The following is a 26,828-nucleotide window of genomic DNA, read 5'->3' on the forward strand; positions in this document are numbered from 1 at the left end:
GTTTCAGATGTCGTAATATAGCTCAATTGATGTTTTGATGCTGATGCTCCGTTGTGCTCCGCCCCATCGAAACTGTCCTGGGTGATGAAAGGAACTCTCTGAGCCAAGCGCTGACAGACACAGCTGACTTCCATCCTGAGTACCAGGCACACGCTTACATTGCATCAAGTCAAAAAGTATCCTACGCACCATGGCATCGGACGAATTGGCGAGGGAACTGCAGCCCAGGCTGGCCGCGGAGCCGGCTCCCCTATTCAACCCGTCTACACCAGAGGAGATCCCGGTGGAAGCGAGCGACCCTGTCCCTGGTCCGCAGAAAAAAGCGGTGGTGGTCATTGTCAATGATAACACATCGGAACTCACAGCGAAACTCACCCGGAGACTGTGCATCAACAATGGAAACGCGGCGCCCAAGCAGGCCAAGGTGTTCAATCCCTACACGGAATTCAAAGAGTTCTCCCGCAAACAGATCAAAGACATGGAGAAAATTTTCAAACGGTAGGCTAAGACTTTATTTTTATTTGAATATCATTCAAATCTAAGTAATGTGGCTATGGTTATATGTTGTGACTTGTCTTGATAAAGAGGGAATGTCCCTTAGTTATGTCTGTAGGGGAGACCGGGGAACAAAGTAACACCTGGTCAGTAGTAACAGTTTAGTGACTCAAATTAGAAACATGTTATAACATGGCCTAATACTTGCTTAGTGTCTACATAGCGAATAGGTTTAGTTTAAATCCATCAATTATTTTTCGTTTTATTGACAAAAATGGGTAAATATACTATTAGTTTGATAATAGACTTGTGGAACCATTCTCCATGTATCTAAACATATATACTTTCTATCAGTAAGATAGGGTCTTTTGATTGGTGTAGTTGATGGCAATAATTGTTGCTGTATTTTGTGGGGGTTTCGTTGTAATGCAGTACCTAAAATCGTATATAATATTTAGACACATTCACATAATTATATAAAATGTAACTTCTTTACATCAAGTTTAGCAGTACAACTAAGATAATTACTTTAGAAGAATTACAAAAAAAGTCAAATTTACACTTAAATTCTAAAAATATCTTGTATAAAATATATACATTTTGGCTACTCCATTTTTGGTCAATATGATATGCCTAAAAGATCAAATGGAAATATTTGGTCTCAATTTAGTGTATTTTCATCCAAATATCAGTTTCAAATCATATATTTATGATTATATTATTATATTTATTTATTTACATTTTACTCCTGCCACTTTCAGTATATCCTAGAAATGTAGTTACAGTGTGTAAATAATGGTAGTTGATGTATGTTGTTTGTATAAACACATTATTAATATAACTTAGATGGCCTTTTCTTAATAAGCAAAAGCCTAAAAGTGTTATTTGGCAGCCTGGACTCCACTATGCATAGTATAGTTTAGTCACAACCAGGTAAGGTGGGTATGAGGGACTGATTCAGATCACTGTGATAAAGAGATGAAGCCTATATATTATGAGGGAGACAACTACCTGACCACACAATTACAGTTTTTTTCAACTGCTTACACACAAAATCTTTTCATGTCACACGATTTCTGAAACCTCTCACTCAAAGTGCTAAACTGCACACCAAATATCCAAACCCATAAGCTATTTCTCAGCCTTTGACTCAGTTGTCAATTGCATGAAACACTTTTTTCAAAACACAATTCTCTACCTAAAACACAAAAATCTAACAGGAAGTGACTTGCTTTCCTTTTCCAAACACAACCAATCAAAATGCTATACTTATTCACCAGGTGGTCCTCCATCACAATGCCACACTGGGTCTGTGCAACACCGGCCATATGCTCACTTTTCTGGATGCAATTTACACAATGCTTGTCCCTGATCCAGATCAGGAGCCTGCTCGATTTGTGCTTTTATGGGACAATGTTAGTTTTCACCGGGCTGTTCTGGTTTGCTTCCCATCCACAGTTTGCCACCCATCCACAATTTGTAGTTTTGTACCTACCTCCATATTCACCTTTTGTAAATCCCATAGAGGAATTCTTCTCAGCCTGGCGCTGGAAAGTGTATGATCGCCAACCCTATGCCCGCATGCCGCTTCTCCAGGCAACGGAGGACGCATGTGGGGACATAGAGGTTGCCTCTGTCCAAGGTTGGATACGCCATGCTAGGAGATACTTCCCTCCATGTGGGGACATAGAGGTTGCCTCTGTCCAAGGTTGGATATGCCATGCTAGGAGATACTTCTCTCCATGTGGGGACATAGAGGTTGCCTCTGTCCAAGGTTGGATACGCCATGCTAGGAGATACTTCCCTCCATGTGGGGACATAGAGGTTGCCTCTGTCCAAGGTTGGATATGCCATGCTAGGAGATACTTCCCTCCATGTGGGGACATAGAGGTTGCCTCTGTCCAAGGTTGGATACGCCATGCTAGGAGATACTTTCCTCCATGTGGGGACATAGAGGTTGCCTCTGTCCAAGGTTGGATACGCCATGCTAGGAGATACTTCCCTCCATGTGAGGACATAGAGGTTGCCTCTGTCCAAGGTTGGATACGCCATGCTAGGAGATACTTCCCTCGATGTTTGGCAAGAGAAAACGTATCTTGTGATGTGGACAAAGTATTGTGGCCAGACCCAGGCCGGAGAAGAGATGAAGCGTACCCCCCCCCCCTACAAATTCTAAAGAATATACATATCTAAAGAATATACTTTTGGTTTACATATGTTTATGGTTTTGTTGTATGCTACTGTATACAACAGTAATGTTTGGCCTAATAAATATTTTATGTTTCTACATTGCATTGGTGTTTACAGTGTACTTGTTACCCCTCTCAGCAGATTACTTTCACTGTAGAACATTGTATTGAAATGTAGATATAAGCCTATGAAAGACCAAAGAGCTTTAGATTTAGAACAGTGTTTACATGGTATATCAAACAATGTACTATTATGAAAGCAGTGTTTGCCATTTGATGTAAATGCTTCATTCTGACATGTGTTTATGGCATTTTGAATGCAAGTGTTACATTTGGAAGGAGATATGAGGCATTTTGCATTTTGTATGTGCAGTTTTTGGTGTGTAGAGTTTTGAAAAAAAGGAGACAGTTTTGAAAACTTGTGTAAGCAGTTGAAAAAAACTGTAATAAGGTGAACTGATATTGCTGACGGACCTCTGTCTCCTGTTGGTGGAGTTAAATTGTTGTGGAACATCACAGACTGAATGGTCTTCATCGAGCCTACAACACTCTCCATTTTCTGCCATCAATATATATTAATAATACATAATACATCTCCCTAAATAGCTTTCTATTTCTTTCTCTACCTCTCAGTTAATCCTCTCATAGACTACGTAGTGTACTAACCTGGTGTGCGTGTAGGTGTGTGTGTGTGTGAGTGTGTGTGAGAGGAGGGACCAATGACGAGAGGAGACCCTACTGTATACAGAGACTGGACAACCTCTGTGTGTGAGACTAGTTGTGTCCCTGTATTTGCTCAGAGCTGAGGTGGAGACTACTTGCATTTCTGTTGACAACATGTAATACTGTTGTCCCATTTCATCTGTTCATCTAAAGCTTTGTAGCTACAAGTGCATGTGAACGCAGCGTAGAGAAGGATATTCATTTGTGTGTAGATGCATTGACACTGCAGTTTTTCCAGGACTGTGTATTTAAACTTGAGTTTTACATTTGAGTTTGGCCTAGTTTCGCTCTCAGCACAGTTGGAAAGGAAGAGCCAGTATGTAGAGGAGCAAATGGGTCACAGAGAGAGGGAGAATGGGGGGCTTGGTATCACCCTCTTTCCTGAGGATTTACTTGAACACACCTCTCACTGGCAAAACTGCACTTAGATGCACTCATTCAGTAAGATTTAGTTAACAAGGCCCTCTCTCTCTCTCTCTCTCTCTCTCTCTCTCTCTCTCTCTCTCACCCACACACTGCCCCAGATTCTCTATTCTGTTTTGGTGTTGGTTGAATGTGTCCTCTATCTCCATAGCCCCCTCTTCTCCCTCTATGCCTTCCAAGCTGTTCTGCCTGGGGTGGGTTTTATCCATCTCCCCTATAGCCATCACCGGAGCACTTCCTAGACATACAATGCATTCAGAAAGTATTCAGACCCCTTGACCTTTTCCACATTTTGTTACGTTACAGCCTTATTCTAAAATTGATTAAATTGTTTTTTCCCCCTCATCAATCTACACACAATACCCCATAATGACAAAGCAAAACAGTTTTTAGACATTTTTGCTGATTTATTTAAAATAAAAAACTTAAATATCACATTTACACAAGAGTCTTCTTGGGTATGACGCTACAAGCTTGGCACACCTGTATATGGGGAGTCTCTCTCATTCTTCTCTGCAGATCCTCTCAAGTTCTGTCATGTTGGATGGGGACCGTTGCTGTACAGCTATTTTCAGGTCTCTCCAGAGATGTTCAATTGGGTTCAGATCAGCGATCTGGCTGGGCCAATCAAGGACATTCGGTGGATTGTCCTGAAACCACTCCTGCATTGTCTTGGCTGTGTGCTTAGGGTTGTTGTCCTGTTGGAAGGTGAACCTTCGCCCAAGTCTGACGTCCTGAGCACTCTAGATCAGGTTTTCATCAAGGTTCTCTCTGTACTTTGCTCTGTTCTTCTTTGCCTCGATCCAGACTAGTCTCCCAGTCCCTGCCGCTGAAAGACATCCCCACAGCATGATGCTGCCACCACCATGCTTCAACGTAGGGATGGTGCCAGGTGTTCTCTCGACGTGACGCTTGGCATTCAGGCCAAAGAGTTCAATCTTTGTTTCATCAGACCAGAGAATCTTGTTTCTCATGATCTGAGAGTCCTTTCGGTGCTTTGTTGGCAAACTCCAAGCGCGCTGTCATGTGCCTTTTACTAAGGAGTGGCTTCCGTCTGGACACTCTACTATAAAGGCCTGATTGGTGGAGTGCTGTAGAGATGATTGTCCATCTGGAAGGTTCTCCCATCTACACAGAGGAACTCTGGAGCTCTGTCAGAGTGACCATCAGGTTCTTGGTCACCTCCCCAATTGTTCAGTTTGGCCGGGTGGCCAGCTCTAGGAAGAGTCTTGGTGTTTCCAAACTTCTTCCATTTAAGAATGATGGAGGCCACTGTGTTCTTGGGGACCTTCAATTCTGCAGACATTTTTTGGTAACCTTCCCCAGATCTGTGTCTCGACACGATCCTGTGTCTTGGACACGATCCAAATCATGTCCAATCAATTGAATTTACCACATGTGGAGTCCAATCAAGTTGCAGAAACATATCAAGGATGATCAATGGAAACAGGATACACCAGGAAGCTCTTGCGAAGGGTCTGAGTACTTATGTAAATAAGGTATTTCAGGTTTTTTATACATTTGCAAAAATGTCAGAAAACCTGTTTTAGCATTATAATTATGCAGTATTGTGTGTACATTGATAAAAATAAATATGTATTTAATCCATTTAAGAATAAGGCTGTAATGTAAGAAAATGTGGAAAAAGTCAAAGGGTCTGAAAACTTTTCGAATGCACTGTAGGTCCACCCTGTGATAGACACGTGTTTCAGCATTACCCACCCGTGATAAAACATGTGTTGCAGCATTACCCACCCGTGATAAAACATGTGTTGCAGTATTACCCACCTGTGATAAAACACGTGTTGCAGCATTACCCACCTGTGATAAAACATGTGTTGCAGCATTACCCACCTGTGATAGACACGTGTTTCAGCATTACCCACCCGTGATAAAACATGTGTTGCAGCATTACCCACCCATGATAAAACATGTGTTGCAGTATTACCCACCTGTGATAAAACATGTGTTCCAGCATTACCCACCCGTGATAAAACATGTGTTGCAGCATTACCCACCTGTGATAGACACGTGCTGCAGCATTACCCAACCGTGATAAAACATGTGTTGCAGCATTACCCACCCGTGATAAAACATGTGTTGCAGCATTACCCACCCGTGATAAAACATGTGTTGCAGCATTACCCACCCGTGATAGACACGTGTTGCAGCATTACCCACCCGTGATAAAACATGTGTTGCAGCATTACCCACCTGTGATAGACACGTGTTGCAGCATTACCCAACCGTGATAAAACATGTGTTGCAGCATTACCCACCCGTGATAAAACATGTGTTGCAGCATTACCCACCCGTGATAAAACATGTGTTGCAGCATTACCCACCTGTGATAAGACACGTGTTGCAGCATTACCCAACTGTGATAAGACACGTGTTGCAAAACTACCCACCCGTGATAGACACATGTAGCTGCATTACCCACCCATCTCGTAAGTGTATAGACAGAGTATAGACAGTCAAAGCTTTAGAGTTTGGTTTCAGTGCAAAGCTCACACCTTGATGATTATTTAGATCACAGTGAGTTGAAGTGCTGTAAAACCTCCAGTGCTGTAAAACCTCCAGTGCTGTAAAACCTCCAGTGCTGTAAAACCTCCAGTGCTGTAAAACCTCCAGTGCTGTAAAACCTCCACTGCTGTAAAACCTCCGGTCATGGTGATAGAGCCTAGCTTGGGTGAGGGCCAGGGAGGAGGCACTTTGGAATGTTCCAAGCGGGAGTAGACTAGATTGAGGGCAGGCCCGGGCCATTCCATCCTAAATTCTGCCCCTTCTGTCACACTCTGCCTCATCCCATCATAAATTGGTCTACTCCTCTTCACCACCTTAATTCTCACCCCTTCTCACCCTCTTTCTCATTCCCGATGCTGCCCTTGCCACATTCACATTCAAAAGGGTTCTTCGACTGTCCCCATAGGATAATCCTTTGAAGAACCATTTTTGGTTCCAAATAGAACCCTTTTGGTTCCAGGTAGAACCCTTTTGAGTTCCATGTTGAACCCTTTACACAGAGGGTTCTACATGGAACCCAAAATAGTTCTACTTGAAACCAAAAACAGTTATCCTATGGGGACAACAGAATAATCCTTTTGGAACCCTTTTTTCTAAGAGTGTAGTCACAGTGTAGTCACTGCTCTAAAATCAGCCTATGATGGTAAAGTGTTAGTCACTGTGATTTCTGAGGGATGGCTTTTTCACTCATTTCTCTGTTTTCTCCCCCAGAGTCCACAAATATTCCTGTCTCCAGGGTGAAAATGCACAGACACGTGCCTAGCCTGACGCTAGTCTAAAACAGGCTGCATTAGAGATGAGGATGTGACGCTATCAGTCGGCCCTTACCTGCTCCATCTTCACTCTGACACTAGACGCCTTATAGCAGCAGGAGTGACCTGAATACACTCCTGCTGAGAGAGAGAGAGAGAGAGAGAGAGAGAGAGAGAGAGAGAGAGAGAGAGAGAGAGAGAGAGAGAGAGAGAGAGAGAGAGAGAGAGAGAGAGAGAGAGAGAGAGAGAGAGAGAGAGAGAGAGAGAGAGAGAGAGAGAGAGAGAGAGAGAGAGAGAGAGAGAGAGAGAGAGAGAGAGAGAGAGAGAGAGAGAGACAGAGAGACAGACAGACAGACAGACAGAGGTGATGGATAGAGAGGAAGAGAGAAGGAGGGGAGGAGAGGGAGAGGGAAAGCGAGGGAGAGGGAGTGAGAGGGAAATGGAGAGAGAGAACCCCAAAATACAGTGTCCATGCCGAAAGCCTTGGTATCTATAATTACCATACTGCAGGAAGTTAGCTGTGGGACAATAAGGCCTGACCATGGATAGTATCTGTGGCTGTGGCTGTGTCACCACTCCCTCACAATGGAAGACATTCCACAACAATGTTTTCTTGCAACGTTTCACTTTTGAGGTTTTGATAGCCAAACAGCCTTTCTTATTTTTCTTACGTCAAAGCTTTCGGCAGACTTTCAGTCAGTAGATTGTGGTAGAAAGCTGGGGCTGAAATAGTAGCCTAGAGTAGTATTTTAATGATCATAGTACTGCTTCTGACGAGACAGCTTTTCTATTCTTTCAGCATAACATGTTGTTATTGTGAGATACTGGCTGATCCAGCTGAGGAGCTGGACTAGGACCTGTCACTAAGCTGTGGAGTGAGTCCTGACAGTTGCTAAGCTGCTCTGGGGTCATCCATTGCTGTGAACAGTTGTCATGCTGGTCAGCTGTGGAAGACCAAAAGGAACCAGCAGTTTTAGAACACAGGTTGCAGGAAATGTGTGTGTGTGTGTGTGTGTGTGTGTGTGTGTGTGTGTGTGTGTGTGTGTGTGTGTGTGTGTGTGTGTGTGTGTGTGTGTGTGTGTGTGTGTGTGTGAGGGGAATGAGTAGTGTTACAGTATTGGGTGGGTTACAGTATTGTGAGTGTGGTGATTTACAAATCTGTCGTTCTGCCCCTGAACAGGCAGTTAACCCACTGTTCCTAGGCCGTCATTGAAAATAAGAATTTGTTCTTAACTGACTTGCCTAGTTAAATAAAGGTAAAATAAAATATAAAAAAATTGGGTGAGTTATAGTATTGGGTGAGTTATAGTATTGGGGGGGTTACAGTATTGGGGGGTTACAGTATTGGGTGAGTTATAGTATTGGGTGGGTTATAGTATTGGGTGGGTAACAGTATTGGGTGGGTCATAGTATTGGGTGGGTAACAGTATTGGGTGGGTAACAGTATTGTGTGGGTTACAGTATTGGGTGGGTAACAGTATTGGGTGGGTCATAGTATTGGGTGGGTAACAGTATTGGGTGGGTCATAGTATTGGGTGGGTAACAGTATTGGGTGGGTTATAGTATTGGGTGACTTATAGTATTGGGTGGGTTACAGTATTGGGTGGGTAACAGTATTGTGTGGGTTATAGTATTGGGTGGGTAACAGTATTGGGTGGGTTATAGTATTGGGTGGGTAACAGTTTTGGGCAGGTTATAGTATTGGGTGGGTTATAGTATTGGGTGGGTAACAGTATTGGGTGGGTTACAGTATTGGGTGAGTTATAGTATTGGGTGGGTTATAGTATTGGGTGACTTATAGTATTGGGTGGGTTATAGTATTGGGCGGGTTATAGTATTGGGTGGGTTATAGTATTGGGTGAGTTATAGTATTGAGTGGGTAACAGTATTGGGTGGGTTACAGTATTGGGTGAGTTATAGTATTGGGTGGGTTACAGTATTGGGTGGGTTACAGTATTGGGTGAGTTACAGTATTGGGTGAGTTACAGTATTGGGTGGGTTATAGTATTGGGTGAGTTATAGTATTGGGTGGGTAACAGTATTGGGTGGGTTACAGTATTGGGTGAGTTTTAGTATTGGGTGGGTTATAGTATTGGGTGACTTATAGTATTGGGTGGGTTATAGTATTGGGCGGGTTATAGTATTGGGTGGGTTATAGTATTGGGTGAGTTATAGTATTGGGTGGGGAAACAGTATTGGGTGGGTTACAGTATTGGGTGAGTTATAGTATTGGGTGGGTTACAGTATTGGGTGGGTAACAGTATTGTGTGGGTTATAGTATTGGGTGGGTAACAGTATTGGGTGGGTTATAGTATTGGGTGGGTAACAGTTTTGGGCAGGTTATAGTATTGGGTGGGTTATAGTATTGGGTGGGTAACAGTATTGGGTGGGTTACAGTATTGGGTGAGTTATAGTATTGGGTGGGTTATAGTATTGGGTGACTTATAGTATTGGGTGGGTTATAGTATTGGGCGGGTTATAGTATTGGGTGGGTTATAGTATTGGGTGAGTTATAGTATTGAGTGGGTAACAGTATTGGGTGGGTTACAGTATTGGGTGAGTTATAGTATTGGGTGGGTTACAGTATTGGGTGGGTTACAGTATTGGGTGAGTTACAGTATTGGGTGAGTTACAGTATTGGGTGGGTTATAGTATTGGGTGAGTTATAGTATTGGGTGGGTAACAGTATTGGGTGGGTTACAGTATTGGGTGAGTTTTAGTATTGGGTGGGTTATAGTATTGGGTGACTTATAGTATTGGGTGGGTTATAGTATTGGGCGGGTTATAGTATTGGGTGGGTTATAGTATTGGGTGAGTTATAGTATTGGGTGGGGAAACAGTATTGGGTGGGTTACAGTATTGGGTGAGTTATAGTATTGGGTGGGTTACAGTATTGGGTAGGTTACAGTATTGGGTGAGTTTTAGTATTGGGTGGGTTATAGTATTGGGTGACTTATAGTATTGGGTGGGTTATAGTATTGGGCGGGTTATAGTATTGGGTGGGTTATAGTATTGGGTGAGTTATAGTATTGGGTGGGGAAACAGTATTGGGTGGGTTACAGTATTGGGTGAGTTATAGTATTGGGTGGGTTACAGTATTGGGTGGGTTATAGTATTGGGTGAGTTATAGTATTGGGTGGGTAACAGTATTGGGTGGGTTACAGTATTGGGTGGGTTATAGTATTGGGTGAGTTATAGTATTGGGTGGGTAACAGTATTGGGTGGGTTACAGTATTGGGTGAGTTATAGTATTGGGTGGGTTATAGTATTGGGTGAGTTATAGTATTGGGTGGGTAACAGTATTGGGTGGGTTACAGTATTGGGTGAGTTATAGTATTGGGTGGGTTATAGTATTGGGTGAGTTATAGTATTGGGTGGGTTATAGTATTGGGTGGGTTACAGTATTGGGTGGGTTACAGTATTGGGTGGGTAATAGTATTGGGTGAGTTATAGTATTGGGTGAGTTATAGTATTGGGTGGGTAACAGTATTGTGTGGGTTATAGTATTGGGTGGGTTATAGTATTGGGTGGGTTATAGTATTGGGTGGGTAACAGTATTGGGTGGGTTATAGTATTGGGTGGGTTATAGTATTGGGTGGGTTATAGTATTGGGTGGGTAACAGTATTGGGTGAGTTATAGTATTGGGTTGATGTATTAGTAACAATGATTTATTCTGGGATGGGAGTTTAGCATTAGTAATGCAAGGTTTGCCTTTAAAGTGATGGGGTGGGGTTCAAATCAATGGTCCTTTGTGCTACTGAGCTGATGATATCTTTAGGCTGATTGTTAGGAAGTTAATAGTCCTAAATCAGGTTGTTTTGAAGGGAGGGGGTTTAGTTCCTATGGCCTTTGAAGAGTTGGACTGAAACAATGACCTCGCTCTCTTTGGTTTCTGGTCTGACCAGATTACACTCCTACCATTCAGGCGTCGGCAAGATAGGAGCACACGTGTGTGTGTGTCTGTGTGAGAGAGAGTGTGTGTTTCCTCACTCACACCCAGATCCAGTGCCTCGAACAGCTGTGTGAACGGATCTGTAAACACTTGCTGTGTCAGATAGACAGACAGACTCCTTGCAGGACCCCTCACAAACACACACACACGCACACACACACACACACACACACACACACACACACACACACACACACACACACACACACACACACACACACACACACACACACACACACACACACACACACACACACACACACACACACACACACGCTGCTGCTCTATCTGCATCTCACTCAGTCATGTCTCTCTCTGTTTTTCAATGATTCACCTGATATGTTTATCTAGGACCCCCAAAGCCCTTAATTAATCCGCTTTGTGTCTGATGACAAATGAGTGTGTTGTGAGTGTGGCGAGTTTAACTGTGATTGATCAGGGAAAGTTGGTGTTTGTGTGTGTCAGTCAAGTGCATGCAGCTATCAGGGGACTGTCTGGTTAGGTTCGACCACCCGGATCGCTATTCCCGACATCAGACCTTTATCACAATATATCTGTATCTCCAGTGTGTGTGTGTGTGTGTGTGTGTGTGTGTGTGTGTGTGTGTGTGTGTGTGTGTGTGTTTGTGTGTGTGTGTGTGTGTGTGTGTGTGTGTGTGTGTTTAATGTCATTGGTAGGCTTAGGGCCTGTATCTCTATGTCTAGATGTGGCTGTCTGTTCAGACTCAGGGTATAGATTCCTTTTACCACATTGTGCCGGTCAGCCAGTCTCGGCTGAACTTGGCACATATCTTACTAGAGCCATGAGGTTTTGCTGAGAATTTGAGCTGACCATGAGAAACACCGCTAGTTGTTGACTATATAACTATCTATTACCCATAGTTGTCCTTTTTGACAAACAGACATGTTTCCTCTCCTGGTAATTTAATGTGAGGTAGTGTAATGTCTGTGTACCTTCCTCTCTCCCTGGCTGTATGTAGACACATCTGTACACTACATGACCAAGTATGTGGACACCTGCTCATCGAACATCTCATACTAGAATCATGGGCACTCTTCTGGGATGGCTTTCAAGTAGATGTTGGAACATTGCTGCGGGGACTTGCTTCCATTCAGCCACAAGAGTATTAGTGAGGTCGGGCACTGATGTTGGGCGATTACGCCTGGCTCGCAGTATGCGTTCCAATTCATCCCAAATGTATTCAATGGGGTTAAGGTCAGTGCTCTGTGCATGCCAGACAAGTTTTTCCATACCGATCTCTACAAACCATTTCTGTATGAACCTCGCCTTGTGCACGGGGCCTTGTCAAGCTGAAACAGGAAAGGGCCTCCCCCAAACTGTTGCCACAAAGTTGGAAGCACAGAATTTTCTAAATCAAATCAAATTGTATTGGTCACATACACGTGTCTAGCAGATGTTATTGCAGGTGTAGCGAAATGCTTGTGTCTGGAATGTCAATAACTGCTTTAGCGTTAAGATTTCCCTTCACTGGAACTAAGGGGCCTAACCCGAACCATAAAAAACAGCCCCAGACCATAATTCCTCCTCCACCAAACTTTACAGTTGGCACTATGCATTTGGGCAGGTAGCGTTCTCCTGGCAGCCGCCAAACCCAGATTTGTGCGTCGGACTGCCAGATGGTGAAGCTGATTCATTACTCCAGAAAATGTGTTTCCACTGTTCCAGAGTCCAATGAAGGCGAGCTTCATATTACTCCAGCCAACACTTGGCATTGTGCATGGTGATCTTAGGATTGTATGCGGATGCTCAGCCTTGAAAACCCATTTAATGAACCTCCCGACGAACAGTTCTTGTGCTGACGTTGCTTCCAGAGCCAGTTTAGAACTCGAAATTGAGTGTTGCAACTGAGGACAGATGATTTATATGCACTACACACTTCAACACTCTGCGGTCCCATTCTGTGAGCTTAAGTGGCCTAGATGTTTCCACTTCACAATAACAGCACCTACGGTTGACCAGGGCAGCTCTAGCAGGACAGAAATTTGACGATCTGACGACTTGTTGGAAAGGTGGCATCCTATGACGGTGCCACGTTGAAATTCACTGTGCTCTTCAGTAAGGCCATTCTACTGCCAATTTTTCCTATGGAGATTGTATGGCTGTGTGCTCTATTTTATACACAGGTCAGTAACGGGTGTGGCTTAAATAGCCACTAATTTGAAGGGGTGTCCACATAATTGTGTATATACAGTATTGTGTATGTAGGTTTGACAGGGGTAAGGAAGGCTTCATAGAGTTGTGCTGTTATAATGTAAGTTCATGGATCAACCCTCTTCTCTCTGTAGGTTTGACAGTGATAAGGACGGCTTCATAGAGTTGTGCTGTTATAATGTAAGTTCATGGATCAACCCTCTTCTCTCTGTAGGTTTGACAGTGGTAAGGAAGGCTTCATAGAGTTGTGCTGTTATAATGTAAGTTCATGGATCAACCCTCTTCTCTCTGTAGGTTTGACAGTGGTAAGGAAGGCTTCATAGAGTTGTGCTGTTATAATGTAAGTTCATGGATCAACCCTCTTCTCTCTGTAGGTTTGACAGTGGTAAGGACGGCTTCATAGACCTGATGGAGCTGAAGCTGATGATGGAGAAGCTGGGAGCTCCTCAGACCCACCTGGGCCTCAAGAACATGATCAAAGAGGTGGATGAGGACATCGATGGCAAGCTGAGCTACAGAGAGGTGTGTGTACTGTATTGTCTACTTCCATGTCAATTTCCCTGTGTGTGTGTGTGTGTGTGTGTGTGTGTGTGTGTGTGTGTGTGTGTGTGTGTGTGTGTGTGTGTGTGCCTCATAGAGGCCTGTTAATTACAGTGTGTATTTGTTAACTGCAGTAAAACATATAGTGCCTTCAGAAAGTGTTCACACTTGACTTTCCAACATTTTGCTGTGTTAAATCTGAATTTAAAATAGATTGGTGTCATTGGCTTACACACAATACCCCATAATGTCAATGTAGAAACATGTTATTTTTATGTTTAGAATTTTTGCTAATTAATTTAAAAGGGAAAGCTGAAATGTCTTGAGTTAATAAGTTTTCAACCCCTTTGTTATGGCTAGCCTAAATACGTTCAGGAGTGTAAATGTGCTTAACAAGTCACATAATAAGTTGCATGGACTCACTCTGTGTGCAATACTAATGTTAAACATGATTTTTTTAAATGACATTAATGTACCCCAAACATTATCTGTAAGGTCCCTCAGTCGAACAGTGAATTTCAAACACAGATTCGAACACAAAGACCAGGGAGGTTTTCTAATGCCTCGCAAAGAAGTGCCCCTATTGGCAGATGATTAAAAATAAAACAACAGACATTGAATATCCCTTTGAACATGTAACATTTTTATTGCACTTTGGATGGTGTATCAATACACCCAGTCACTACAAAAATACAGGTGTCCTTCCAATCTCAGTAGCCGGAGAGGAAGGAAACCTCTCAGAGATTTCACCATGATGCCAATGGGGACTTTAAAACAGTTACAGAGTTGATAGGAGAAAGGAGAAAACTGAGGATGGATCAACAACATTGTAGTTACTACACAATACTAACCTAATTGACAGAGTGAAAAGAAGGAAGCCTGTACAGAATACAAATATTCCAATACATGCATCCTCTGAAACAAGGCACTAAATTAATACTGCAAAACATGTGGCAAAGCAATTCACTTTTTGTCCTGAACATGAAGTGTTATGTTTGTGGCAAATCCAAAACAATACATTACTGAGTACCACTCTCCATATTTTCAAGCATAGTGGTAGCTGGGTCATGTTATGGGTATGCTTGTAATCTTTAAGGACAGGGGAGTTTATCAGGATAACTTAGGATAATTTACGGAATGGAGCTAAGCAGAGGCAAAATCCTGGAGGAAACCTGGTTCAGTCTGTTTTCCACCAGACACTGGGAGAGGAATTCTCCTTTCAGCAGGACAATAACCTAAAACACAATGCCGAATCTACACTGGAGTTGCTTACCAAGAAGACCATGAATGTTCCTGAGTGGCCAAGTTATAGTTTTTACTTAAATCTATGGCAAGACAGGGGTGTGAATACATATGTAAATTTCTGAATTTCATTTTTAATAAATGTGCAAACATTAAACTTTATCATTATGGGGTATTGTGGGTAGGTGGGTGACATTATTATTGGGAGTTTTCTCGCAATTTTGAATGCAGGCTGTAACAACAAAATGTATAATAAGTCAAGAGGTATGAATACTTTCTGAAGACACTGCACTGCTCTCAAGACTGTCTGTAAAAGGCTGTGTCTCAATATCACTCTGTGTGTATGGGGGGGTCTCTTAATAGCAAGGCTGTGCTCACTGAGTCTGTACACAGTCAAAACTTTCCTTAATTGTGGGTCAGTATTCTGCCACTGTGTACCCTCTGTTTAGGACCAAATAGCATTCTAGTTTGCTCTGTTGTTTGGTAAATTCCTTCCAATGTTTCAAGTAATTATCTTTTTGTTTTCTCATGATTTGGTTGGGTCTAATTGTGTTGCTGCTGCTGTCCTAGGGCTCTCCTTCTCTTTCCTACCCCCTCCCTCTCTCTTCTTCCTCTCACTCTCCCTGTCTCCCTTCTTCTCTTTCCTACCCCCTCCCTCTCCCTTCTCCCTCTCCCTCCCACTCCCTCCGTCTCCCTCCTTCTCTTTCCTACCCCCTCCCTCTCTCTTCTTCCTCTCACTCTCCCTGTCTCCCTCCTTCTCTTTCCTACCCCCTCCCTCTCCCTTCTCCCTCTCCCTCCCACTCCCTCCGTCTCCCTTCTTCTCTTTCCTACCCCCTCCCTCTCCCTTCTCCCTCTCCCTCCCACTCCCTCCGTCTCCCTCCTTCTCTTTCCTACCCCCTCCCTCTATCTTCTTCCTCCCACTCTCCCTGTCTCCCTCCTTCTATTTCCTACCCCCTCCCTCTCCCTTCTCCCTCTCCCTCCTTCTCTTTCCTACCCCCCCTCTCCCTTCGCCCTCCCACTCCCTCCTTCTCTTTCCTACCCCCTCCCTCTCCCTTCTCCCTCTCCCTCCCTCTCCCTCCTTCTCTTTCCTACCCTCTCCCTCTCCCTTCTCCCACCCACACCCAGTCCCTCTGTCTCCGTCATTTTGCAGACACTCTTATCCAGAGCAACTTACAGTTAGTGTTCACTCACAGGGTTAAACAGGTGATAGGGGCAGCTGAACAGAGATATACAAAGACTCTGTTGTGTTTCAGCTCTGGGGCGCTGACTCGACCAATCCTTGCTTCTCTCTGCCTCTCATTCTCTTGATTGGAGTTCCACACAGACATATCTCATTACACAGCACAGTTCCCCTAGGACCACTGGTGGTCAGGCTAGATGGGGCCAGCTAGATGGTTTTCCTAGCCACTCTGCTTCTACATCTGCATTGCTTGCTCTTTGTGGTTTTAGGCTGGGTATCAGTATGGCACTCTGTGACAACTGCTGATGTAAAAACAACTTTCTAAAATACATTTGATTGATTGATATCAGGTTGCTACACCAAGTTCACACACGAAAAGTACTTTTCTTAGGAGGACAGTTCCGACACTAAACCCACAGACATGAACAGTTGTTATAATGTCCATATGATTTTATGACACAGGTATTAGAAGGAACAGTTATCACTTCTACATGATGTTATGATATTATAAGGAACAGTTATCACTTCCAAATTATGTTATGATATTAGAAGGAACAGTTATCACAATTATTTACTTGGATCATCGCGCTCTAGCGACTCCTTGTGGCGAGCCAGGCGCCTGCGGGCTGACTTCGTCGTCAGTTGTATGGTGTTTCCTCTGACACATTGGTGCGGCTGGCTTCGGGATTAAGCGGGCGGATGTTAAGAAGTGCAGTCAGGTGTGTCATGTTTTGGAGGACGCATGACTCGACCTTCGCATCCCAAGCCCATTGGGGATTTGTAGAAATTGAGACAAGATCGAAATTGGGGAGAAAATAAATAATAATAAAAGGTAAAATTAAATTAAGTGCAGCTAGTTCGCAGTCTTTCCAGCTTCAGTTTGAAGTGACTGTGTTAGCTCGGTTGTTGGCTAGCTCCTCTGAACAACAGTGTACTGACGAGAGAGCACATTTTCTAGCCAGGCGAAATCGTGCCTCATTATCTCATTGTTACAGATGTTTCCAAATAAATGTCTTTAGAAAGCAGCTTAAACAAATGCAAATGCAGCTACTTTGCTGTTATTCTGGCTGCACTTTTTGAAGTGACTGTAAGTTAGCCGTAGTTGGCTAGCTAGCAAGTAAGGGATAAGAACATTGCCAGCCAGTATTGCAAAGCTACATTTAGAACAAACGACTGGGTCGCTCGCGTCCATGGATACAAAGAAAAAAGACTGAACGTCTGGGCCGCGTCTCTAACAACCGGACCAATAGAACGAACGACCACCCAGCTTGGGTAGCAACCCTAGATTTGTGTCGGGACTATATCTTGTGGAAGGATGAAATAGTATGAATCAATTCATAAAAATAACTTTTTAATGAAAATATGTCCATCATTATTTGAATATGTTGGTAACCCGTTGCACAAAAGTGATAATGCCCAATAGCCAGTGATTGAAGGATATTTTGGCACAGTTTACCGGACGAACACCCGTGCCAATATATCCTCCAAACACGGGCTTCTTGGGCATGATCACTTAAGTGAAGCTTTGTAGGGATTGCAAGCTATGAAACACAATTTATGTGGCAGTACATTAAATGTAGGACCCTATATTTGACAAAAAAAGTCATTTCATAGCCATTTTAGAGCAAAAAATGACCTACAATAACATATTCAGTTTATTTCACAGTGTGCAGTGCACTGTAATAAAACTCTGTATCTATGTATATATTCTACAATCTACTGACCTAAAAAGTATAGATATGTATAGTTCTGCCTGAGCCTGTCTTCCTTTCTCCTCCAGTTCCTGCTGATCTTCAGGCGAGCAGCTGCAGGCGAGCTGCTGGAGGAGAGTGGTCTGATGGCTCTGGCCAGACTGTCTGAGATAGACGTCTCCACAGAGGGAGTCATGGGGGCACGGGCCTTTTTCGAGGCTAAGGTAGGACTGGGATGGAGGAAGAGGAGAGACAGAGAGACTGTGTGTGTGTGTGTGTAGTGTGTGTTAGAGGTCGATTTTTCAACGCCGATACCGATACCGATTATTAGAGGAACAGAAAAGCCGATGCCGATTAATCGGACGAGTTTTTAAAATGTATTTGTAATAATGCAATTACAACAATACTGAATGAACACTTATTTTAACTTAATACAATACATCAATAAAAATCTATTCAGCCTCAAATAACTAATGAAACATGTTCAATTTGGTTTAAATAATGCAAAAACAAAGTGTTGGAGAAGTAAAAGTGCAATATTTGCCATGTAAAGAAGTTTGAGTTCCTTGCTCAGAACATGAGAACATATGGAAATTGGTGGTTCCTTTTAATTTTAACATGAGACTTCAATATTCCAAGGTAAGAGGTTTTAGGTTGTTGTTAATATAGTATTTGACTATTGGATGTTCTTATAGGCACTATAGCATTGCCAGTGTAACAGTATAGCTTCCGTCCCTTTCCTCGCCCCTACCTGGGCTCGAACCAGGAACACATCGACAACAGCCACACTCGAAGCAGCGTTTACCCATCTCTCCACAAAAGCCGCAGCCCTTGCAGAGCAAGGGGAATAACTACTCCAAGTCTCAGAGCGAGTGACGTTTGAAACGCTATTAGCGCACACCCAGCTAACTAGCTAGCCATTTCACATCGGTTACACCAGCCATTAGGCTGATAGGCTTGAAGTCATAAACAGTGCTGTGCTTGCGAAGAGCTGCTGGCAAAACGCACAAAAGTGCTGTTTGAATGAATGCTTACGAGCCTGCTGCTGCCTACCATCGCTCAGTCAGACTGCTCCATCAAATTGAAGACTTAATTAGAACATAATAACACACAGAAATACGAGCCTTTGGTCATTAATATGGTAGAATCCGGAAACTATCATTTCGAAAACAAAACGTTTATTATTTCAGTGAAATACGGAACCGTTCTGTATTTTATCTAATGGGTGGCATCCCCAAGTTTAAATATTCTTGTTACATTGCACAACCTTCAATGTTATGTCATAATTACGTAAAATTCTGGCAAATTAGTTCGCAATGAGCCAGGCTGTCCAAACTGTTGCATATACCTTGACTCTGCGTGCAAGGAACGCAAGAGAAATGACACAATTTCACCTGGTTAATATTGCCTGCTAACCTGGATTTCTTGAAGCTAAATATGCAGGTTTAAAATATATACTTCTGTGTATTGATTTTAAGAAAGGCATTGGTGTTTATGGTTAGGTACAGTCGTCCAACAATTGTGATTTTTTCGCAAATGCGCTTTTGTTAAATCATCCCCCAGCGTTGCATTGAATATATTCAACGCAGGACATGCTAGATAAACGAGTAATATCATCAACCATGTGTAGTTATAACTAGTGATTATGATTGATTGATTGTTTTTATAAGATAAGTTTAATGCTAGCTAGCAACTTACCTTGGCTTTTACTGCATTCACGTAACAGGCAGGCTCCTCGTGGAGTGCAATGAGAGGCAGGTGGTTAGAGCATTGCATTAGTAACTGTAGGGTTGCAAGATTGGATCCCCCGAGCTGACAAGGTGAAAATATTTCGTTCTGCCCCTGAACAAGGCAGTTAACCCACCGTTCCTAGGCCATCATTGAAAATAAGAATGTGTTATTAACTGACTTGCCTAGTTAAATAAAGGTATATAAAAAAAAGATTTGGCAAAATCGGCGCCCAAAAATACCGATTTACGATTATTATCAACACTTGAAATCGGCTCTAATTAATCGGCCATTCTGATTCATCGGGCGACCTCTAGTGTGTGTGTGTGTGTGTGTGTGTGTGTACAGTTACCAGTCAAAAGTTTGGACACCTACTCATTTAAGGGTTTTTCTTTATTTTTTTACTATTTTCTACATTGTATAATAATAGTGAAGACTTCAACACTATGAAAAAACACATATGGAATAATTTAGTAACCAAAAATGTGTTAAACAAATAAAAATAGATTTTAGATTTTAGATTCTTCAAAGTAGCCATGCTTTGCCTTGATCACAGTTTTGCACAGTCTTGGCATTCTCTCAACCAGCTTCATGAAGAATGCTTTTTCAACATTCTTTTCCAGCATATGATGGAGTTCCCACATATGCAGAGGATTTGTTGGCTGCTTTTCCTTCACTCTGCGGTCCAACTCATCCCAAACAATCTTAATTGGGTTGAGGTCAGGTGATTGTGGAGGCCAGGTCATCTGATGCTGCAGTCCATCACTCACCTTGGTCAAATAGCCCTTACACAGCCTGGAGGTGTGTTGGGTCATTGTCATGTTGTAAAACAAATGAGATGGGATGGCGTATCGCTGCAGAATGCTGTGGTAGCCATGCTGGTTAAGTGAGCCTTGAATTCTAAATACATCACAGACTGTATCACCCGCAAAGCACCTGCAAAGCACCATCACACCATGCTTCATGGTGGGAATCACACATGTAGAGATCATCTGTTCACCTACTCTGCATCTCACAAAGACAAGGTGGATGGAACCAGAAATCTCAAATTTGTAATCATCAGACCAAAGGACAGATTTCCAAGCAAGTCTCTTCTTCTTATTGGTGTCCTTTAGTAGTGGTTTCTTTGCAGCAATTTGACCATGAAGGCCTGATTCTCCGCTGAACAGTTGACGTTGAGATCTGTCTGTTACTTGAACTCCGTGAAGCATTTCATTTGGGCTGCAATTTGTGAGGCTGGTAACTCTAATGAACCTTTCCTCTATAGCCGAGGTAACTCTTGGTCTTCCTTTCCTGTGGTGGTCCTCATGAGAGCCAGTTTCATCATACCACAGCAGAGGTAACTCTGGGTCTTCCTTTCCTGTGGAGGTTCTCATGAGAGCCAGTTTCATCATACCACACCAGAGGTAACTCTGGGTCTTCCTTTCCTGTGGCGGTCCTCATGAGAGCCAGTTTCATCAAGGCAAGGTGGCTACTTTGAAGAATCTCAAATATAAAATATATTTTGTTTAAAACGTTTTTGGTTACTACATGATACCATATGTGTTATTTCATAGTTTTGATGTCTTCACTATTATTCTACAATGTAGAAAATAGTAACAATAAAGAAAACCATTAAATGAGTATGTGTGTCCAACCTTTTGACTGGTACAAAAGTTTGGGGTCACCTAGAAATGTCCTTGTTTTTGAAATAATCTATTTTTTTGTCCATTAACATAACATAAAATTGATCAGAAATACAGTGAGACACTGTTAATATTGTAAATGACTTTTGAAGTTGGATACGCCTGATTTTTAATGGGATATCTACTACATAGGTGTACAGAGACCAATTATCAGTAACTACCACTCCTGTGTTCCAATGGCACGTTGTGTTAGCTAATCCAAGTTGATCATTTTAAAAGGATAATTGATCATTAGAAAACCCTTTTTCAATTATGTTAGCACAGCTGAAAACTGTTGTCCTGCTTAAAGAAGCAATAAAACTGGCCTTCTTTAGACTAGTTGAGTATCTGGAGCGTCAGCATTTGTGGGTTTGATTACAGGCTCAAAATGGCCAGAAACAAAGACCTTTCTTCTGAAACTAGTCAGTCTATTCTTGTTCTGAGAAATGAAGGCTATTCAATGTGAGAATTTGCCAAGAAACTGAAGATCTGGTACAATGCTGTGTACTGCTCCCTTCACAGAACAGCGCAAACTGGCTCTAGCCAGAATAGAAAGAGAAGTGGGAGGCCCCGGTGCACAACTGAGCAAGTACATTAGAGTGTCAAGTTTGAGAAACAGACACATCACAAGTCCTCAACTGGCAGCTTCATTAAATAGTACCCGCAAAACTCCAGTCTCAACATCAACAGTGAAGAGGTGACTCCGGAATGCTGGCCTTCTAGGCAGAGTTGCAAAGAAAAGCCATATCTCAGACTGGCCAATAAAAATAAAAGATTAAGCAAAAGAACACAAACACTGGACAGAGGAAGATTGTAAAAAAGTGTTATGGACAGACTAATCTAAGTTTAAGGTATTCGGATCACAAAGAAGAACATTTGTGTGATGAAAAGATGCTGGAGGAGTGCTTGATGCCATCTGTCAAGTATGGTGGACGCAATGTGATGGTCTGGGGGGGCTTAGGTGGTGGTAAAATGGGAGATTTGTACAGGGTAAAAGGGATATTGAAGAGGGAAGGCTATCACTCCATTTTGCCACGCCATGCCATACCCTGTGGACGGCGCTTAATTGGAGCCAATATCCTCCTACAACAGGACAATGACCCAAAGCACAGCTCCAAACTATGCAATAACTATTTAGGGAAGAAGCAGTCAGCTGGTATTCTGTCTATAATGGAGTGGCCAGCACAGTCACCAGATCTCAACCCTGTTGAGCTGTTGTGGGAGCAGCTTGACCGTATGGTACGTAAGAAGTGCCCATCAAGCCAATCCAACTTGTGGGAGGTGCTTCAGGAAGCATGAGGTGAAAACTCTTCAGATTACCTCAACAAATTGACAACTAGAATACCAAAGGTCTGCAAGGCTGTAATTGCTGCAAATGGAGGATTCTTTGAGGAAAGCAAAGTTTGAAGGACACAATTATTATTTAAATTAAAATTCATTATTTATATCCTTGTCAACGTCTTGACTATATTTCCTATTCATTTTTGCAACTCATTTCATGTATGTTTTCATGGAAAACAAGGACATGTAAGTGATCCCAAACTTTTAAACGGTAGTGTATGTATGTGTGAGAAAAGGTTGGTTATGTGTCAATGTTATAGAATCAATGCCCATGACGAACCAGGTTGATTGGACAAGGGAAGGGTGTGTGACATGTGTCCCAGATGTATAGCACTCAGCTATTTTAAGAACTGACGTACATTAGCTGGCCTGATTTATTCCTCATCTTTCCCATCATAACAGGATTCTACATCAGCATTTCTTATGCCACATCCAACCTCTAGTGGTAGAAAGAGAAATACAGTGACAGTGTGTGTGTTCTGTGCTGTTTTTGAGTCTGTTACATCATCTGATGCTTCAGGTACAGATTTAGAGTGGTGTTATATAATCCTTGCTGTACTGTAGATCTAATTGTGTTGTATGGTGCAGGTGCAGGCTCTGAAGGTGGGCAGTAAGTTTGAGGCTGAGATCCGAGAGGAGCAGGAGGAACGGAAGAGACAGGAGCTAGATAGGAAACGGAGACAGGCTGCTTTCAAAGAGCTGCAGTCTGCCTTCTGCTCTTAACACAGTAGACACACTAAAACACACTAAAACGTCCATGATCACACGCAGACTTACATGCACTGAAAGGGAGGTTTTAAAGTAGTTCCACAGCCTCCCTGAATACACAAATAAGAGTATTTTATTGAATAATGCAAGAGATTGCTAATACGTTTATTGTTATGATATGGCTATTATGATAGATTGTTGTTATTATTGTTCTAATTAATATGATTGTATAGCTATTATACACAATATTCTCACATGTTTTCAAACAGTGAGGTCATGCCTATTTTAAGGAAATATATTGTTCTATTTGCCATCAATCATTTAATTGTTTGATGTTCCATACTGAAAAGGTTTTATGGAGCAATGTATTGACCAATTTATGTGTAGAAGGAAAAGGAATGTTACAATACCTGTGTCAAAAACAGTTTCTCGCCATTTTTTTCTGTTGAAACATTTTCAAAATCACTCTGTGAATCTACGTTTTTACTTTTGGCAGATTGTATTATTATATTGAATATTGACCTGTAATCCATGTTTGTTTAATTTATAGAAACATACCATCATGTAACACTGTAGCAATATGTTGTCTTATGTGTTCTGAAATGGATGGATGAAAAGGAAATGGATGTATTGTATTTTTCCATAAATAAAACAATGGTAATCACATTCTGTCTGCTTTCTCAATAATGTGTGTATTGTAGTGATGTCATATAGTTTGCTGCTCTGATAAATTTCCAACAGCTGTTGCACAGTACCGGTGAGGAAAGACAGGGGGCAGCATGGTAGCGAGGCTGACTTGATATAGTAATATACACACCCAGCTGTAATACCCTCATCGCCATACAAGATTACATTTTGTAGCCAATTGTCATCCACATTCAACATGTATAGAATATTATGTTATTTAGTAAAACATTGGGTATTGTGAGAGATTCTGTGAAATGAAGTATAGAGAAAGTATGAACAAGTATCGTTTCTCCATTTGAATTGTTCAGAAAATAGTATTTTATTACATGTAATGTACACTGTACAAGCCATTGGAACATGTATTATGATACAATAAGATTTCAACTCTCTTTCTTTCCATAACATTATTTCCATTTACTCTTTAATCTTTGTTTATTGCTGTTGACTCAAATGCATGATGTAATAGTGATTTTTGTCTTTACATAAATTCAAAGGGAAAATATAAAGATGATCTACTTACATCTCTCTCCAAATGTTTAGCCTATCCCTAAAGTGCTCAATCTAAAGCCATAGCATTTTACATATTGAACATGTGTAATCAATGTATAACATAGTATTACATTTCATCTTTGACTAATATTTGGCGTAAATAGACACACACTGATTTCAGTGAAGATTTCTCATAAACATTTAAGGCAGTAATCTAATCAATGTTGCAGTTAAATCAACTGATATCTTCTAACGCGTGATACCTCAGCTTAAAATTATTGAAGACATTGAGTTGTCACCTTTCAAAGGGGGATCATCTACATTACAGAGGCTGCGTTTACACAGACAGCCCAATTCTGATAATTATTTGTAAAATATTACCACGAAAATCTCTTTTGCCAATAATTGGACAGAATATCTGATTTGGGCTGCCTGTGTATATGCAGCCAGAGTGTATTCCATAGCAGCGTAGTGTTATTGATTGTGGAATATCATCCTTCATGGCAGTGAATGTAACTGTTGGTTCTAGAGTTCTCAGGTAGCTAGAACATGTTCTACAATCTAGTGTTCTTTATTCCACTAGACCAGATATGCCCAAACTGTGGTACTTGCAATGCCGTCGGGTGTACGCCAAATAAAAATGTGATTCCCAGTACATTTATATTTTCCAACGGGGCTATACATTTGGGTGAGTTTTTTTCTCTCCTGAGTAGCCTCGTTTCACTGCCAAAAATCGAATTAAATCATCTAGTGTTCAGCGAAATAACAACACAATGTCAAGTACAGGTAGCCTAGTCAAATAATTAACATCCAATCACGTTAACCGTTACTCTCTCGAGAGAAACGTTCACTCTTGGGCAGGCATTTAGAAACGAAACATGATCATTTGAAAAACAAGCCACAGGAGTTTTTTGAGCAAGAATAAAGACGACTTTCGTGTAGTAATAAAATAAAAGCATTGGATACCATTAATAAGAAGGGGCTCGAAGCCTCTTGTATGGTGAGCTACCGAGTGGCTAGGACAGGCAAGCCCCATACTATTGTGGAGGAATTCATTCTTCCTGCTGCCGCGGTTATGGCTGGGACAATGCTGAGGAAAAGGCCAACAAAAACTATACAGACAATGCCTCCATCAAACAACACTGTTTCACGACGCATCGATGACATGGCAGGAGATGTTTTGAAACAATTACTGCTTCGCATACAAGCCAGTGAATTCTATGCGTTACAGCTGGATGAGTCAACAGACGTGGCGGGCCTGGCACAGCTCCTGGTATATCTCCGTTACGTTTATGGGGGGTCAATTAAGGAAGACATCCTCTTCTGTAAACCACTGGAAACCAGGACAACATGAGAGGATATTTTTAAAGTACTGGACAGATTTGTGACATCAAATGGACTTTGATGGTCAAGATGTGTTGGTATCTGTACTGATGGCGCAAAAGCCATGACAGGGAGACATAGTGGAGTGGTAAAGCGTGTGCAAGTAGTTACTCCCGACGCCACTTGGGTTCACTGCAGCATCCACCGAGAGGCTTTTGGGTACACTGCAGCATCCACCGAGAGGCTTTTGGGTTCACTGCAGCATCCACCGAGAGGCTTTTGGGTTCACTGCAGCATCCACCGAGAGGCTTTTGGGTTCACTGCAGCATCCACCGAGAGGCTTTTGGGTTCACTGCAGCATCCACCGAGAGGCTTTTGGGTACACTGCAGCATCCACCGAGAGGCTTTTGGGTTCACTGCAGCATCCACCGAGAGGCTTTTGGGTTCACTGCAGCATCCACCGAGAGGCTTTTGGGTTCACTGCAGCATCCACCGAGAGGCTTTTGGGTTCACTGCAGCATCCACCGAGAGGCTTTTGGGTACACTGCAGCATCCACCGAGAGGCTTTGGGTTCACTGCAGCAGGCTTTTGGGTTCACTGCAGCATCCACCGAGAGGCTTTTGGGTTCACTGCAGCATCCACCGAGAGGCTTTTGGGTTCACTGCAGCATCCACCGAGAGGCTTTTGGGTACACTGCAGCATCCACCGAGAGGCTTTTGGGTTCACTGCAGCATCCACCGAGAGGCTTTTGGGTACACTGCAGCATCCACCGAGAGGCTTTTGGGTACACTGCAGCATCCACCGAGAGGCTTTTGGGTACACTGCAGCATCCGCCGAGAGGCTTTTGGGTTCACTGCAGCATCCACCGAGAGGCTTTTGGGTTCACTGCAGCATCCACCGAGAGGCTTTTGGGTACACTGCAGCATCCACCGAGAGGCTTTTGGGTACACTGCAGCATCCACCGAGAGGCTTTTGGGTACACTGCAGCATCCACCGAGAGGC

The 26,828-nt window shown here is 42.5% G+C and overlaps 1 protein-coding gene across 1 annotated transcript; it reads left to right on the forward strand.

Annotated features, from left to right (window-relative positions):
* LOC135553117 (EF-hand domain-containing protein D1-like) lies at positions 1-23,993 on the forward strand. Its single transcript, XM_064985236.1, has 4 exons — positions 1-498; positions 13,608-13,755; positions 17,976-18,110; positions 23,208-23,993. The coding sequence occupies exons 1-4, from the start codon at positions 191-193 to the stop codon at positions 23,340-23,342; spliced, it is 726 nt and encodes a 241-aa protein (XP_064841308.1). The 5' UTR covers positions 1-190; the 3' UTR covers positions 23,343-23,993.
* Positions 23,994-26,828: the final 2,835 nt, after the last annotated feature.

Source organism: Oncorhynchus masou, chromosome 13 (assembly GCF_036934945.1).
Source record: "Oncorhynchus masou masou isolate Uvic2021 chromosome 13, UVic_Omas_1.1, whole genome shotgun sequence".
NCBI lineage: Eukaryota > Metazoa > Chordata > Actinopteri > Salmoniformes > Salmonidae > Oncorhynchus > Oncorhynchus masou.